General features: G+C 44.9%; 1 protein-coding gene across 3 annotated transcripts in view; it reads left to right on the top strand.

Annotated features, from left to right (window-relative positions):
• The window catches only part of PLCG1 (phospholipase C gamma 1), a 108,023-nt gene that overhangs the window by 54,210 nt on the left and 40,663 nt on the right, over positions 1 to 13,150 (top strand). Inside the window, exons 5-8 of one of the 3 annotated variants that reach the window (XM_083507916.1) lie at positions 420 to 504; positions 960 to 1,043; positions 1,855 to 1,877; positions 2,635 to 2,704. In XM_083507916.1, coding sequence (XP_083364042.1) covers positions 420 to 504; positions 960 to 1,043; positions 1,855 to 1,877; positions 2,635 to 2,704 — 262 coding nt within the window. Of the gene's footprint in view, positions 1 to 419; positions 505 to 959; positions 1,044 to 1,854; positions 1,878 to 2,631; positions 2,705 to 13,150 lie in introns of all 3 variants that reach the window. The other 2 variants (XM_083507915.1, XM_083507917.1) reach the window with 2 other exon arrangements.

Genomic DNA, 13,150 nt, shown 5'->3' with positions numbered 1-13,150 from the left:
ACCAGGTTGTCTGTGGCAGTTGTAACATCTGAGGACTGGGGTTATAAACACATTAGCTCCCCCAGTGACTCTGGGGCTAGCCACCGGAGACAGAAGTTGTGAGAGGCATCAGCAGCACTTTGAGTGAGGAAGCCCTGTCCTCTGAGGAACGAACATCTGGCTGCTTTGGCAGCCATTTCTGGGCCAGGGTCATTTCCTGTGAGGCCAGCTGTGACCCATCAGGGTGGCAGTTAGAACATCTCCGGAACTGCGGTGGAGGGACCTATATGTACTTTTTGCCCCTCCTCATTGGCTCTTGGCTTTTAAATTGTATTTTAAATATATTTTAGGTAGTCTCTGGGACTTAGGGGCTAGTGAGGGGTATAAATGCTCCACAGGAACATGCCCCCAAATTTATTTTTTTATTCTTTACCACCTAGGATTTCTGCAAAGGATCTGAAAAACATGCTGTCACAAGTGAACTACCGTGTCCCTAACATGAAGTTTCTGCGCGAGAGGCTAACAGTAAGTGCTCGATATTCTTTGCCCCTTTAAACAAGCATTCTCTTCACAGTCATTGCCATCAGCTGCACCATAGCATCAATTGGGGAAGGGCTATAGCACAGCATTGTCTACTCCGGCTAGCACCAGCTCTGTGGGGTCTCAGAGAGAGAAATGTTTCTTCTGTTCACCTGATCCTTTTAACTGGAGATGCCAGAGATTGAACCTAGAGGCTTCTGAATGAACTATGCTAGAGCATATGCTCTACCGTTCAGCAAACTATTCAGAGACTCCGGGCATGCACTCCCACTTTGTATATTTGAAAGCACATCGGTAGATCGCAAGGATTGTAGTGTTAAAATACCGCAGTCATCTCAGCACTCCGTTTTCCACAAACAGGAGAACTGAGGTGTCATACATGACTGAGGACGAGTGTTATTTATTAAGAGGATTTTCTCCTCCCCAATCTCTCGTTTTAGGATGTGGAGCAGAGAAATGGTGATATCACATATGGACAGTTTGCCCAGTTGTACCAGAGCCTGATGTTCAATGCACAAAAAGGGGTGAGATGCTTCTAATCGTAATATTTGATACTTTGTAAAATCCATGCCTCCTCTTTTGTTTTGGTGCTGTTTCACTTCCTATTACTTTCCCTTTTGTTTCTATCTAGCATGTGAATTGAATACATTTCAAATAGCAAACTATTTCCCTCACCTGCACTTATTACCCTAACTAGAAAAAAAATCCTGTGCCTACAAATGGAAGGTGGAAAATGGGAAGCACCTTTTGCAGTTTAGTTTCTAGTGCAGTGTACAGGTAACCCTGATCAGAAAAGTGAGGATCACCAGCTCTCTCACATCAGTTCTCTACACAGACCAGGACTTGCTGTTGCTATGTGTGCTGCTGACCTGCTATTGTGAGAGAAAGGGACTCAAAGACAGACATTAGAGTTCTGAAAAGGAAGAGGTCTCAAGTTTACTTGCCATTTTGTCTTTGTTTTTACAGGAAAAAAGTGTTATGTGAGCTCTCACCATTTGCCCATCTCCAAACCCCAAGCATCTCTCTAACTTATTTTATGTAAGAACTACATGACACTCTTCAGTAAGAATATTTTTAGGGCAGCTTGCAAATAAAACAACAGAACAGTAATAGTAAAACAATGATGAGAATAAGTGTGGTCATTGAGTTGTCCCCCCAGCCCACATCTTTTATTTCATTCATTTCATGTGTGAGTATACTGAAATAATGATGGCAGGCACAGCCTAAAATAATTGGCTCTGATTAAGCCGTTGCATATCTTTACTGAAGTGTAAAGTGTGACACTGAATATACCAAGCAGAATCAGCTGATGTATGCATTTTTCCCCTTTTGCAGATGGCTATTCCATTCTTGGAAAGGTAAACTGCTCTCTTTCCTATATACAGTGGGAGGGTTGAGTGGGTTGGCAATTAGACTTGTTTATGAATGTATGTTGACATTTGACTGCAGACTGCTCATTTCCTCAATAGGACCCTATTCTCAATATGTCTTCAATGAAGGGCCTTGTTATAAAAATGCTGGGCTGAGCTGTTTGGTGGTAGAATTTCTAAATCAGGGGTGTTCAAAACAGACTCTGAGGCTAGGTTTCTCTCTTCCCATTCTTAGTTCACCATTGGCATGGCAATAAATATATTTCGTAGCAAACTGCAAAATTCAAACAAGTTGGAGTGATTTTTATGCCCGTTGCTGTGACCACAAAACTTGGAATTTTGCAGATAGATTAAACTAGCTGATGCAAAACCCAGCCAACTTTTCATTTTAGATCTGTTACTATCTTTTGATTATTTGGATTTATGCCTGCCAGTGCCCTTGCCCAGTGGCAAAGTGGGTTATCTGGAAATGATCCATTTCTATGTAGAGATCCTCTAGCACTGCTATTTCTTCCTTTGATTTATTTGACTCATTATTGCCCTGTGGGAGAGGGAGGAGCAGAGACAAGGAGCAAGGCTGTCGTGTATGAGGATGGTTGAGGCCCCCTAGTTGCTTTTTCAGTAATCCATCTCAGCTCTGACACTGTCTTCCTTGTTTAGCTGATTTCTCAGTGCAGCAGCTGCTTGTTCTGTAGGGTGATGCTTTCTAACCAATGTGTCTTGTCTGTGCTTCCTCCTCCAGCAGTGCAGAGAGATCTGAGCACTGCAGGGTATCACTGAAGGAGTTCCAGATGTTTTTGCTAGAATACCAAAAGGTGAGTTTGTGCAAAAACAGTGTATATAATTTGAGGGGAAAGTAACAGAGAGGCATTACACCAGGCCTTGTTCATAGCAGGGAAACATTGAACCCAACATGCAGAGGAAAAGGTCTCTCAGGAGCACACAGCCAATCAGAGCATATGTTGCCTCAGTGTTGATCCTGCCACTATGCCTGGTTGCTAAGCAGGCCTCCTGTCCCCCTCTTGGCTAGTAGACACTAACAGAAATAACTCCTAAGTTACAAACTGAATGAACCCTCCTGTTGCACTTCTACCATGCTGCTAACCTTCATTATTGTGGTCCTGAGGAAAGGGGGATGAGGGATTAAGGCAGGATTCAGGATGTGGTTGGGGAGCTGGGCAGACCAGATGAGACCAGGCGCCAATGAGACTAAGATGCTTTAGGCTGCCTTAGAACTATAGTGGATTTTCCATGACATCCAATTTCTCTTCCCCTCTCATAGTCCTAATCCTGACAGCTGGTTAGTAGGAATGCAGCATGAATCTGCTGAGTTGGTGGTTGTTGTTTTTTTAAAAAAACCCTCTGTGCTGCTATGTCTCATTTTTATGTTTTAAATCTAGATGAATTTTAGTGGTCTGCATTTCTAATTGTTTTATAGACTTTTCTCTTTGTCGTAAGCCACTTCAAACAGAAGGGAAGTGGGATGCAAATATTTTAGATAACTGTATGGCTGGAGAACAGTCTGACGTCACATGATGCAGAAAACTTTGGATGCGAACGAGGGCTGCTAGGGTGGCAGAGAGGCTGCCTGAGAATCATGTGCAGGCCACTCTGAGCTCTCGGAAGAGACTGGGAGAATGGGTGGTTGGGTGTGGAAATGCAATACGGCTATCGCCATAATTATTTATTGCAATAACACTGGTTCACAATGGTACAATGCAATTTGGCAAACGACGTTATTGGAAAAACTGACACAAAAATTAAAAGTAGCAAGAGGCCCGAAGAAACACAACAATTTTTATTCTGCCTGGTGTGACTTTATTGATTGCACAAATAATGAGGCATATGGTAGAACAATACCCATGTGTGAAGTAAATATTTCATTTCCGCCCCGCCCCCCCAAAAAAATTCTAATTGTTACTGATACAAAATATATTCAGAAATGTCTTTCTGAGTGTTTATGGTTGTTTTAATTTTATGTAGTTATTGTGTGCCATTTGCTCTAACGCAAACAAATATATCTCAATGCAACCATGTTAAACAGTTCAAAGAAAATGGAAATGAATAAAAACTATGTTAGGGGGGAAAACACCGATTCGAATTTAAATAGACCAGGTAAACTGGAAAAACACTGTGCTTGTCTGAGCTGTTTCATGTTGCATGTGGCTGCCAGCTTGCAGTGGTCCCAGGAGTGCATTAAGATATTCACTAACTAGCACAATTTCTGTTTCATCCTGCTGATATTGTAGAATGAGGATGATATGCCACTGGAGAAGTAAACAAAAATAAAACAGCCCATTTTCTGAGCACATAACGAAGGAGAGGGAGCCATAAAGTCAAAGAGCAAAATAAACCATGCCTCTCCTTGCTCTTTCCTTCATTACTCTGATAGGAGTTGGGGATATTATCTGGCACAGGGCATAATCCAAGCTCTGGGCTTGGGAGCAGCGGCAGAACCACTGCCTTGTCTGAAGCCCTGTTGCTCCCCAGCCTGGATGTGGAGCAGTAATTACACTGTGTCACACTGGCACAATAGAGAACAAGTATTCAGGTCTATCACTTAGGATCCAGTGGGTCACTGCTTGGCCAAGCTCTACTCTCTCCTAGGCCCCAAACACCCCATTTCATGGGAGAGCCAGTGTGGTGTAGTGGTTAAGAGTGGTAGTCTTGTAATCTGGGGAACCATGTTCGCGTCTTCGCTCCTCCACAGGCAGCTGCTGGGTGACCTTGGGCCAGTCACACTTCTTTGAAGTCTCTCAGCCCCACTCACCTCACAGAGTGTTTGTTGTGGGGGAGGAAGGGAAAGGAGAATGTTAGCCGCTTTGAGACTCCTGAAGGGGAGTGAAAGGCGGGATATCAAATCCAAACTCCTCCTCCTCCTCCTCCTCCTCCTCCTCCTCCTCCTCCTCCTCTTCTTCTTCTTCTTCTTCTTCTTCTTCTTCTTCTTCTTCTTCCATGGGTCTACGTGACTTGTGAAAAGTCATTTAGGGCCTCTTGAATATGTGATTTGTTGTCCACGTGAAGCTAATTTCTGTGCATCACTGATTCCCAGAGAGGTTTTTTATTTTCCTGCAAGTACACTTAGTGGGCAGCTGATGTGTGCCGGGGCCTCAAACTCTTATGCTCAGGGTGAACTAGACTTTCCTGCCCCACTTTGTACCTGGTGGTGTGCACAGATTGTTTTTTGGATGCACACAAGGAGAACCAAATGGCTGTAATAATGATACGGAAAGGGCACTGTTCTCTAACAATGAACCTCTGCTATGTTGTTTGGGTTTGATTTGCATTTTGTCTTGCCATTTCTCTTTCTTTGTCATTTTGTTTTTCCTTGCATGGAGATCATTTTCATCTAGTAAAAATGATGTGCTTAAAGTTGTGGTTGTCCAGAAAGCCACCCTGGCTTGGATGTTGGCATGTTTCATGATGCTTTGAGCAGAGATGGGTGAAATCTTGTGTTGATAATTGTTAAGAGCTCTGAGCTCCACATATTCCCCAAGAAGATCAGGGCAGCTTCCTCTGTGGTTTGCCATTTTCTCTTTGTAGCTACCTTGCTAAAAGGACCCTGACCATTAGGTCCAGTTGTGACCAACTCTGGGGTTGCGGTGCTCATCTCACTTTACTGGCCGAGGGAGCTGGCTTACAGCTTCCGGGTCATGTGGCCAGCATGACTAAGTCACTTCTGGTGAACCAGAGCAGCACACGGAAACACTGTTTACCTTCCCACCAGAGCGGTACCTATTTACAGTGGTACCCCGCAAGACGAACGCCTCGCGAGACGAAAAACTCGCAAAACGAAAGTTTTTTCGTTTTCGAGTTGCCTCGCAAGACGAATTTCCCTATGGGCTTGCTTCGCAAAACGAAGCTTGCCCCGGGGACAGCGGGTCTTCACTTTTGAAGCAAGGGGCTGGGGGGAGATAGCGATCTCCCTGCAGCCCCTTGCTGCAAAAGACGTCCGGGGGAAGCGAGGAAGCGAAGCGCTTCGCTTCCCGCTGCCCCCGGTCCTCTTCTGAAGCAAGGGGCTGGGGGGAGATAGCGATCTCCCCGCAGCCCCTTGCTTCAGAAGAGGTCCGGGGGCAGCAGGAAGCGAAGCGCTTCTTCCCCGCTTCCCCTGGACGTCTTTTGCAGCAAGGGGCTGCGGGGAGATCGCTTCTCCCGGTGCTCCGAAGCCGGGCAGGGAACACCTTCCGCCGCCGCGGGGACACCTTTTGAAGGCAGGCGGGGGGGAGCAAAGACTTTCGCCCCAGGACCTCTTCTGAAGGCTGGCGGGGGGCAAAAGTCTTTGTCCCCCCTGCCTGCCTTCCCAGGGGCTTTTAAATCGCCCCGGACAGCGGAGAAGTCCTCCGCTGTCCGGGGCGATTTTAAAATGCCGCCCGCCAGCATTTTAAGATCGCCCGGACAGCAGAGAAGTCCTCCGCTGTCCCGGGGTTTTTTAAAATGCTGGGGGTGGGAAGAAAAGCCCTTGCCCCCCCCCAGCCTTCAGAAGAGGTCCGGGGACAGACTGTCCCCGGACCTGGTCTGAAGGCGGTTTCCCTAGGAACGCACTAATTGATTTTCAATGCATTCCTATGGGAAACCGTGCATCGCAAGACGAAAAAACCGCAAGACGAAGAGACTTGCGGAACGAATTAATTTCGTCTTGCGAGGCACCACTGTATCTACTTGCACTTTGATGTGCTTTCGAACTGCTAGGTTGGCAGGAGCAGGGACCGAGCAACGGGAGTTCACCCCGTCGCCGGGATTCGAACCGCTGACCTTCTGATCGGCAAGTCCTAGGCTCTGTGGTTTAACCCACAGCACCACCCGCATCCCAGCTACCTTGCTAGATGTAGGCTAAGCTGAGAAATAACTCGTTTTCCAGGCTTCATGGTTGTGCAAGGATTTGAGCCTAGGCAATTCCTATTCAAGCCCAACACAATCACCCATCCTTCGCTCTTCATCTGCAATTCAGGGGTGATAAAACTGACCCACCTTACAGAGCTATTTTAAGGATTTCTGAAGCAATAGATGTGACACACGCCAAGCACCTTAGGATTGAACTGAATGCTTGGATATGCTGGAAGAATCTGGCTTCTGAAAGTTTCCTTGTCTTCCTCCTTTCTTGTGTTTACAGGAACTTTGGGCCACTAACCTCCTCTTTGTCCAGGACTTCATGTTCAACTTTCTGAAGGACCCATTGAGGGAAATCGAAGAGCCTTATTTTTCCCTGGATGAGGTAAGACTCCCAAGAAGCTACTGATGTGGGTGGCTGCAGCGGAGCTGGGGTGTGTGTGTGTGTGTGTGTGTGTGTGTGTGTGTGTGTGAAGTGAGAAGGTACATTGCACAAGCCCATTTTACAGTTCCCCTAGGATGCTTTACAATTCCCTGTTCTCTGATAGGCTGCCTGCCGGCCACGTTGGAACCAATGAACACTTGGCCTCCCTCCCTCCTCTTGCCCTTGCCATTTCTCTGCTGCTTCGGGGGGGGGGGGGAATCACTGGTACCTCAGTCCTGGCTGCCGTGTCTCCCTGTGTTACTGCACATGTGGACAGGTAATAGTCTTCAGGAAGAAGCAGGCCAGGAGGTAGCTATCCTGACTGCTGCTCACTGTAGTGAGTTAACACTACAATGCGGCATAGTGCAACACTTTCTCGCCTCCCCCCCTTCATTCTACCTCTCTTTTTCTCCTTATCTATCTTCTGATATGCATCCTTCTCTCCTGCCAAACCTCCTTACGCACCACCCTCGGTCCCACATTTAGGCTTAGGAGGGATAACTCCCACTGATGTCCCACCCCATTTTGACAACCCAAATTTCTCTGCAAGGAGCAAGGCCAGGTGGGGGAATGCTGTGGGCCAAGTTCAAAAACCTTTTGGGCCATATCTGGTCCCCAGTTAAGAGCTTCCCTATCCCTGCCTTATATGATCAATTTCCCGAGAGGTCGAGGGTGGCAACACGAGAACGGGCCTCCTCTGCAGTGGCTCTCCGTCTGTGGAATGCTCTCCCCAGGGAAGTTCACCTGGTGCCTTCATTATATAACTTTAGGCGCCAGGCAAAAATGTTCCTTTTTAACTAGGCCTTTGATTGACCTGATCAACATCCCATACCCTTTTAAAATGTGGCTCTTTTGGGGGGGGGGTATTACTGGGTTATTGTTTTTATTTTTATTTTATATATTGTGATCTTTTTATGTGAACTGCCCTGAGACCTTCGGGTATAGGGCAGTATATAAATTCATTTAATGATAAGAATAAGAATAAGAATACCTCAGTTTTCAAATGTGCCTCAAAAGTCGAACAGGAAACGCGGCTTCTGCTGAGTGCAAGACTTTGAAGCCTAGCTGTCAGCTATTGAGTTTCAGTTTTTGAACATTTCAGAAGTCAAACAGTCTTCCGGAATGGATTACGTTCAAAAACCGAGGTGCCACTGTAGTTTTGTTATGGTTTTAATTCTTGTTTTGTGCTGCTGCCCTTTGGATCCTATGGGATGAAGTGGTGGCATATAAATGCTGTAAAGGAATAAACACAATTTTTAAAGCTTATTTAAAAACTGCCCTTGTTTTAGTGTTTTATGTGGGTTTCCCTCCTTGTTTTTTCCTCTCTGGGCAGTTCCTTACCTTCCTGTTTTCCAAAGAGAACAGTATATGGAACTCGGAGCTTGACGTTGTACGTCCTGAGGACATGAACAATCCCCTCTCCCACTACTGGATTTCTTCCTCGCATAACACGTAAGAAGATAAAGGATGCTCCCTGTTTTGTTCTACTTTTGAGAACCTGATTTGCATGATGAGTTTGGCCTGGTTCTCCCCCCGCTTTCATACCTGTCTCTCATTTGTACCAGCAGGTCAGTATGTTAGCCAACAGCAGTTAAGGGATCTCAGGATGACACAAAACCTGAAATGAATCCATCTACTTAAGTGATTTCCATATTTCTGCTAAAAGAAGTCATTAGAGTGGGACATTTTTGGATTGATACTGTGGCACTGGGGATGAGTGAGATGTCTAATTCCCTTATCCTGTAGTCCCAGTCTAGGTTGCCTCTGCAACTGGAAATTTCCAGTAGTTGCTCAGGTTAGAGTAGGTTATACCTTGTGCAGCTAATGGCAGCTTCATGTGTGTGATCTGGGTTGGGGCCACACCCTCCAGCACTATGACTTCTGTACCGATTCCTCCCCTGCCCCTTAACAGCAGCTACTTCCCACAGCTACGTTACATGCATTTTGTAATCTTTGTCATCTCAGAGCTTCCTGAACCTGTGTTGGAGATGCCTGAGCTATTGGCACTTGCATTGCTTGTTTGTGGAAAACTGGAGGGAGGAGGAACGAAGTGTGAAGCTGGCTCTGAAATCCTCTAGTTTGGATCCTTTCCATAGACCTCTGTAGCTTCACCAGCATTTTGCAAAGTCCGTTGAATTATTTTTGCTAAAAGAATTTTAGGAATTCTTTGCCTTGGTGCTGTGGCACTGAAGCAGGTGAGGTGGAGTTATACTCAGCCCTCTTCACTAATTTCATTTTCTGCATTGCTGGGAGAAGGAAAATGTCAGCACATCAACCAACCCTTCTTGCCTGGGACACCATGAACCTAACGCCTATCCTGACGCAAACTGAGTTGTGCAGTGTACAACCCCCCACCAAACCCTGCTCTTAAATTCTCTGTTGCATTTGAGTCACTGATGTGTATGTGGGGTTGTTTTTAACATCGCTGTGTTCATAGGACCTTCACTGTTGGTCATGTAAGCAGTTTTCCTGCCTTCTTCTCATGGATAGGTACCTGACAGGAGACCAGTTCTCAAGTGAGTCTTCGCTGGAAGCTTATGCTCGATGCCTGCGCATGGGATGCCGCTGTATTGAGCGTGAGTGCTGGCCTCTTCCCCATTGATGCCTCCAAGGCTGTTTTCTTCAGCCAACTAGAAGTGATTTCGCCTTGGAGCAGGGCTTCAGCTCAGTGGTAGAACACATGCTTTTGCACACTGAGGTTTGCAGCTTCTGTCTCCCGTTGAGGAGAACTGGCAGCAGGTGATGTGAAAGACCCCTGCTTAGAGTCCTGGAGTGCTTCTGCCTGTCAGAGTAGCCAGCCCTGGGCTAGATGAACAAATAGTCTGACCTGCTATCAGAGCCATCTTTAGCATATGCGCCACTGAGGTGCAAAGATCTGCCTAGCACCCCCAAATTTAGTTTAGCCCCCAAATTAACTTTTATTATGCTTGTGTCAGACAATTGCCAAAAGTTAGCAAAAATAAACATTATTTTTTTTAATGATTTCTCTAAATGAATTTGAACTGTAAGTGATGAGATTAAAATGTGCCATTGTGAATGATGCTGGTGCGGCGCGTCTTTGGTAAATGAGCGCACGAAGTCGAAAGTCCTTTAGTGAAACAGTAGGTATACATTTCGGTAATACCTAGGTATATTAGTATTTTGTTTTTCTAGCTTGATCAAAATTATTTTTTATTTCATAACAGGTAGCTAGTTAAGAGCTTAGGCGGCTTTAGCGGTGGGTGCCTGGTGCCCCCCAGAATTCAGCGCCCAGGTGCCCCTCACCCCTTGCACCCCTGGGTAAGGCGGCCCTGTCTGCTATAAGGCAGCTTCCTGTGTTCCACATGTCGCTACACAGGCCCAGCCCAAAGTTCTCTGCATCAGGAACTTTTCAAGGAAGCCAGGACACTTAATTACAAGAGTTTCCTGTAGCTTGTGCTCTGGTGCCAATAGCATCACCAGTGCGCTGTATGCTACGTATATTCACAAAACTGCTTTGACCTGCCTTCCCTTCCACACATCACTTCCATGTCTGTTGACATCAAGTAGGAAAAGGAAATGATATTGTTCACTAGAATGTGTGTTCTGCCAGGTTGCTGGCTGCCAGAGTGCTCATGATGCATGCCTCTAGATCCCTTGCTCACTAGAGATTTCCTGCAGAGCTGTGCCTTGCCGCCTTATAATGATAATGCTCTTTGCTTGTATTTCTTGAGTTAGATGTCTTTTCTTAATTATTCCCCTTTTTAGTTGACTGCTGGGATGGCCCTGATGGAATGCCAGTGATTTATCATGGGCACACGTTAACTACCAAAATAAAGTTTTCCGATGTCCTAGCCACCATCAAGGAACATGCTTTTGTGACCTCTGAGTAAGTAAAGTGGGGATTGTGGCATTCTGTCCTCCAGGAATTTGCAGCTCACGTACTTGGATTCCAGGGGCCTCCAACATGCAAACCCTAAATTGCTTGTGGCAGCTTGTCTGGGTGCAGTACTAGAATTTATATATTTGAACCGCTTTCACAGTATTTCTGTCTGCAATGATGCATTGGCATTGTAGTCGGTAAAAACACCCCACCCTAAATATTGTCTTCCTTCTGTAACAAATATTAAAACTGGGCTGTAAATAACTCATGATTCAGTGTGCATTTGGCTCATACTTTTATTTATTTCATAAAATGTATTTACCGCTTGATTGTATGAAACCTCAAAGTGGCTTACGAAAGAATAAAACAGGAGAATCAAGAAAAATCTACAACCCTACCTTAAAGTGTGCGGAAGTTTAAAATACTAAAACCGTTCAAAATTACCTCAACTTTCTAGGCATCTGGGAAGGCTTGTTTAAGCAAGAATGTTTTTAGCTGATGTTGAATAAGCAGGGAGTTTCAAAGTCCAGGTGTTGCTGCACTAAATGATCAAGTTCTTACAGATGTGCACCAGGTATTATGTGCACCTGTAGGAGTGCCAGTTCCCCCGATGGAAGCGTTTGAGTGGGCATATGGGGCAAGGTGATCTCATAGGTAAACTGGTCTCAAGTTGTTAAGGGATTTATATACTAATAACAGCATCTTGAACTTTGTCTGGTGGGTTATCGCCAACCAGTGCAGGTCTCTGAGCACAGGTGTTGTATATCAACAAAGCATCACTCTGCGACGAAAATGTTTTGTTTTTTTAATGGCACTAAGAAAAAAACTGGATTTTGGCATACATTCTGATTAAAGCTGCATAATTAATTTCATTTTGCATAAATCATCATGCATTTTTAAAAATAAAGTTACATAATGTGTCCCTTTTTAAATCTTTGGTAGGCTGTAGGACCTATGCAAGGCAGTGAAACTTCGTCTCCAGCTACTGGAAGTTTTAATCTGCAATTCACTTGACATGAAATGTGGATCCAGACATTTCAGCAGGCTCTGCTAGTGCCCTTTCAAGGATATTTTTTTAAAAAAAAAACTTAAACTTTTAAAAACCTTAAGCTGAGATTTTCAAGAAGCTGAATACTCTGCCCGTTACATCCTGTGCTTTCTCTATGCTCCCACAGAGTCACTTGTATACACAGCCTTGATCATACTGAGAGATGGGTGCCTGCTGAATTACCATAGAATAATAGTCTCTAGCAGCTAGACTATCCAGTCCACAATATTCTGGCCTAATGGCCATCACTTGCTGTTTTTGTTTGGCTTTCAGCTTCCCTGTTATCCTGTCCATCGAGGATCACTGCAGCATTGCACAGCAGAGGAATATGGCTCAGAACTTTAAGAAGATCTTTGGAGACATGCTGCTAACCAAACCAGTAGATATCTCGGCTGATGGGCTTCCATCTCCAAACCAGCTGAAGAGGAAGATTCTCATAAAGGCAAGTCTTTTTCATGGCCTTTGCTGCTAAGATAACTACTAGAACTCAAAATGGGGAGTGGGGCACATGGTTTCTTGGCATTACAGCTTCAAACACACTACTTTACTGCAAGTTGCCTAAGGCTAGTTGGCTTGTAAAATCTAACAACAATTGATCCGCCTGGCCAGGGATGCTGTGGACTACAAGATGCATCTTGCAAAACAACAACAACAACAACAACAACAACAACAAACTGTTTTTGCAAAAAACAACAACCCTGTTTTTGTGACCCACTGAATTCCTATATATGTGCCAACCAATATAGCATCCTTGCTGTTTAAGTTATTGCAGTTTAACTGGATATGTAATGTATATCATTCTTTTTTCTGGTACTGGGGATTTATACAAATAATATAGAATCACAATTATTGCATTGTGAAGGCAAATAAATGGCCTAAGAAATGAGATGAAGATTAGATTTCTTTAGTGAGCTAGGGAACAAATCTAATATTTATCTTGTGCCTTAGGGTGTTTATGAGAGCTTAGGGGAAAGCTCTCATTAGCTACTGAATGTGCCCTATAGGTCCACAGTTGTAGATCCATAGAATTCTCTCCCTTACTGCCAGCGCTGGGAAGTTTGCTACTCTTAAGACTTCAGCTTAGTAATATTCTCAAAGTTGAACTTCAGGCAGGATTTAGC

This window comes from Podarcis liolepis (assembly GCF_965112155.1).
Source record: "Podarcis liolepis genome assembly, chromosome: 6".
Taxonomy (NCBI): Eukaryota; Metazoa; Chordata; class Lepidosauria; order Squamata; family Lacertidae; genus Podarcis; species Podarcis liolepis.
This window is presented reverse-complemented; position numbering and strand designations above follow the sequence as displayed.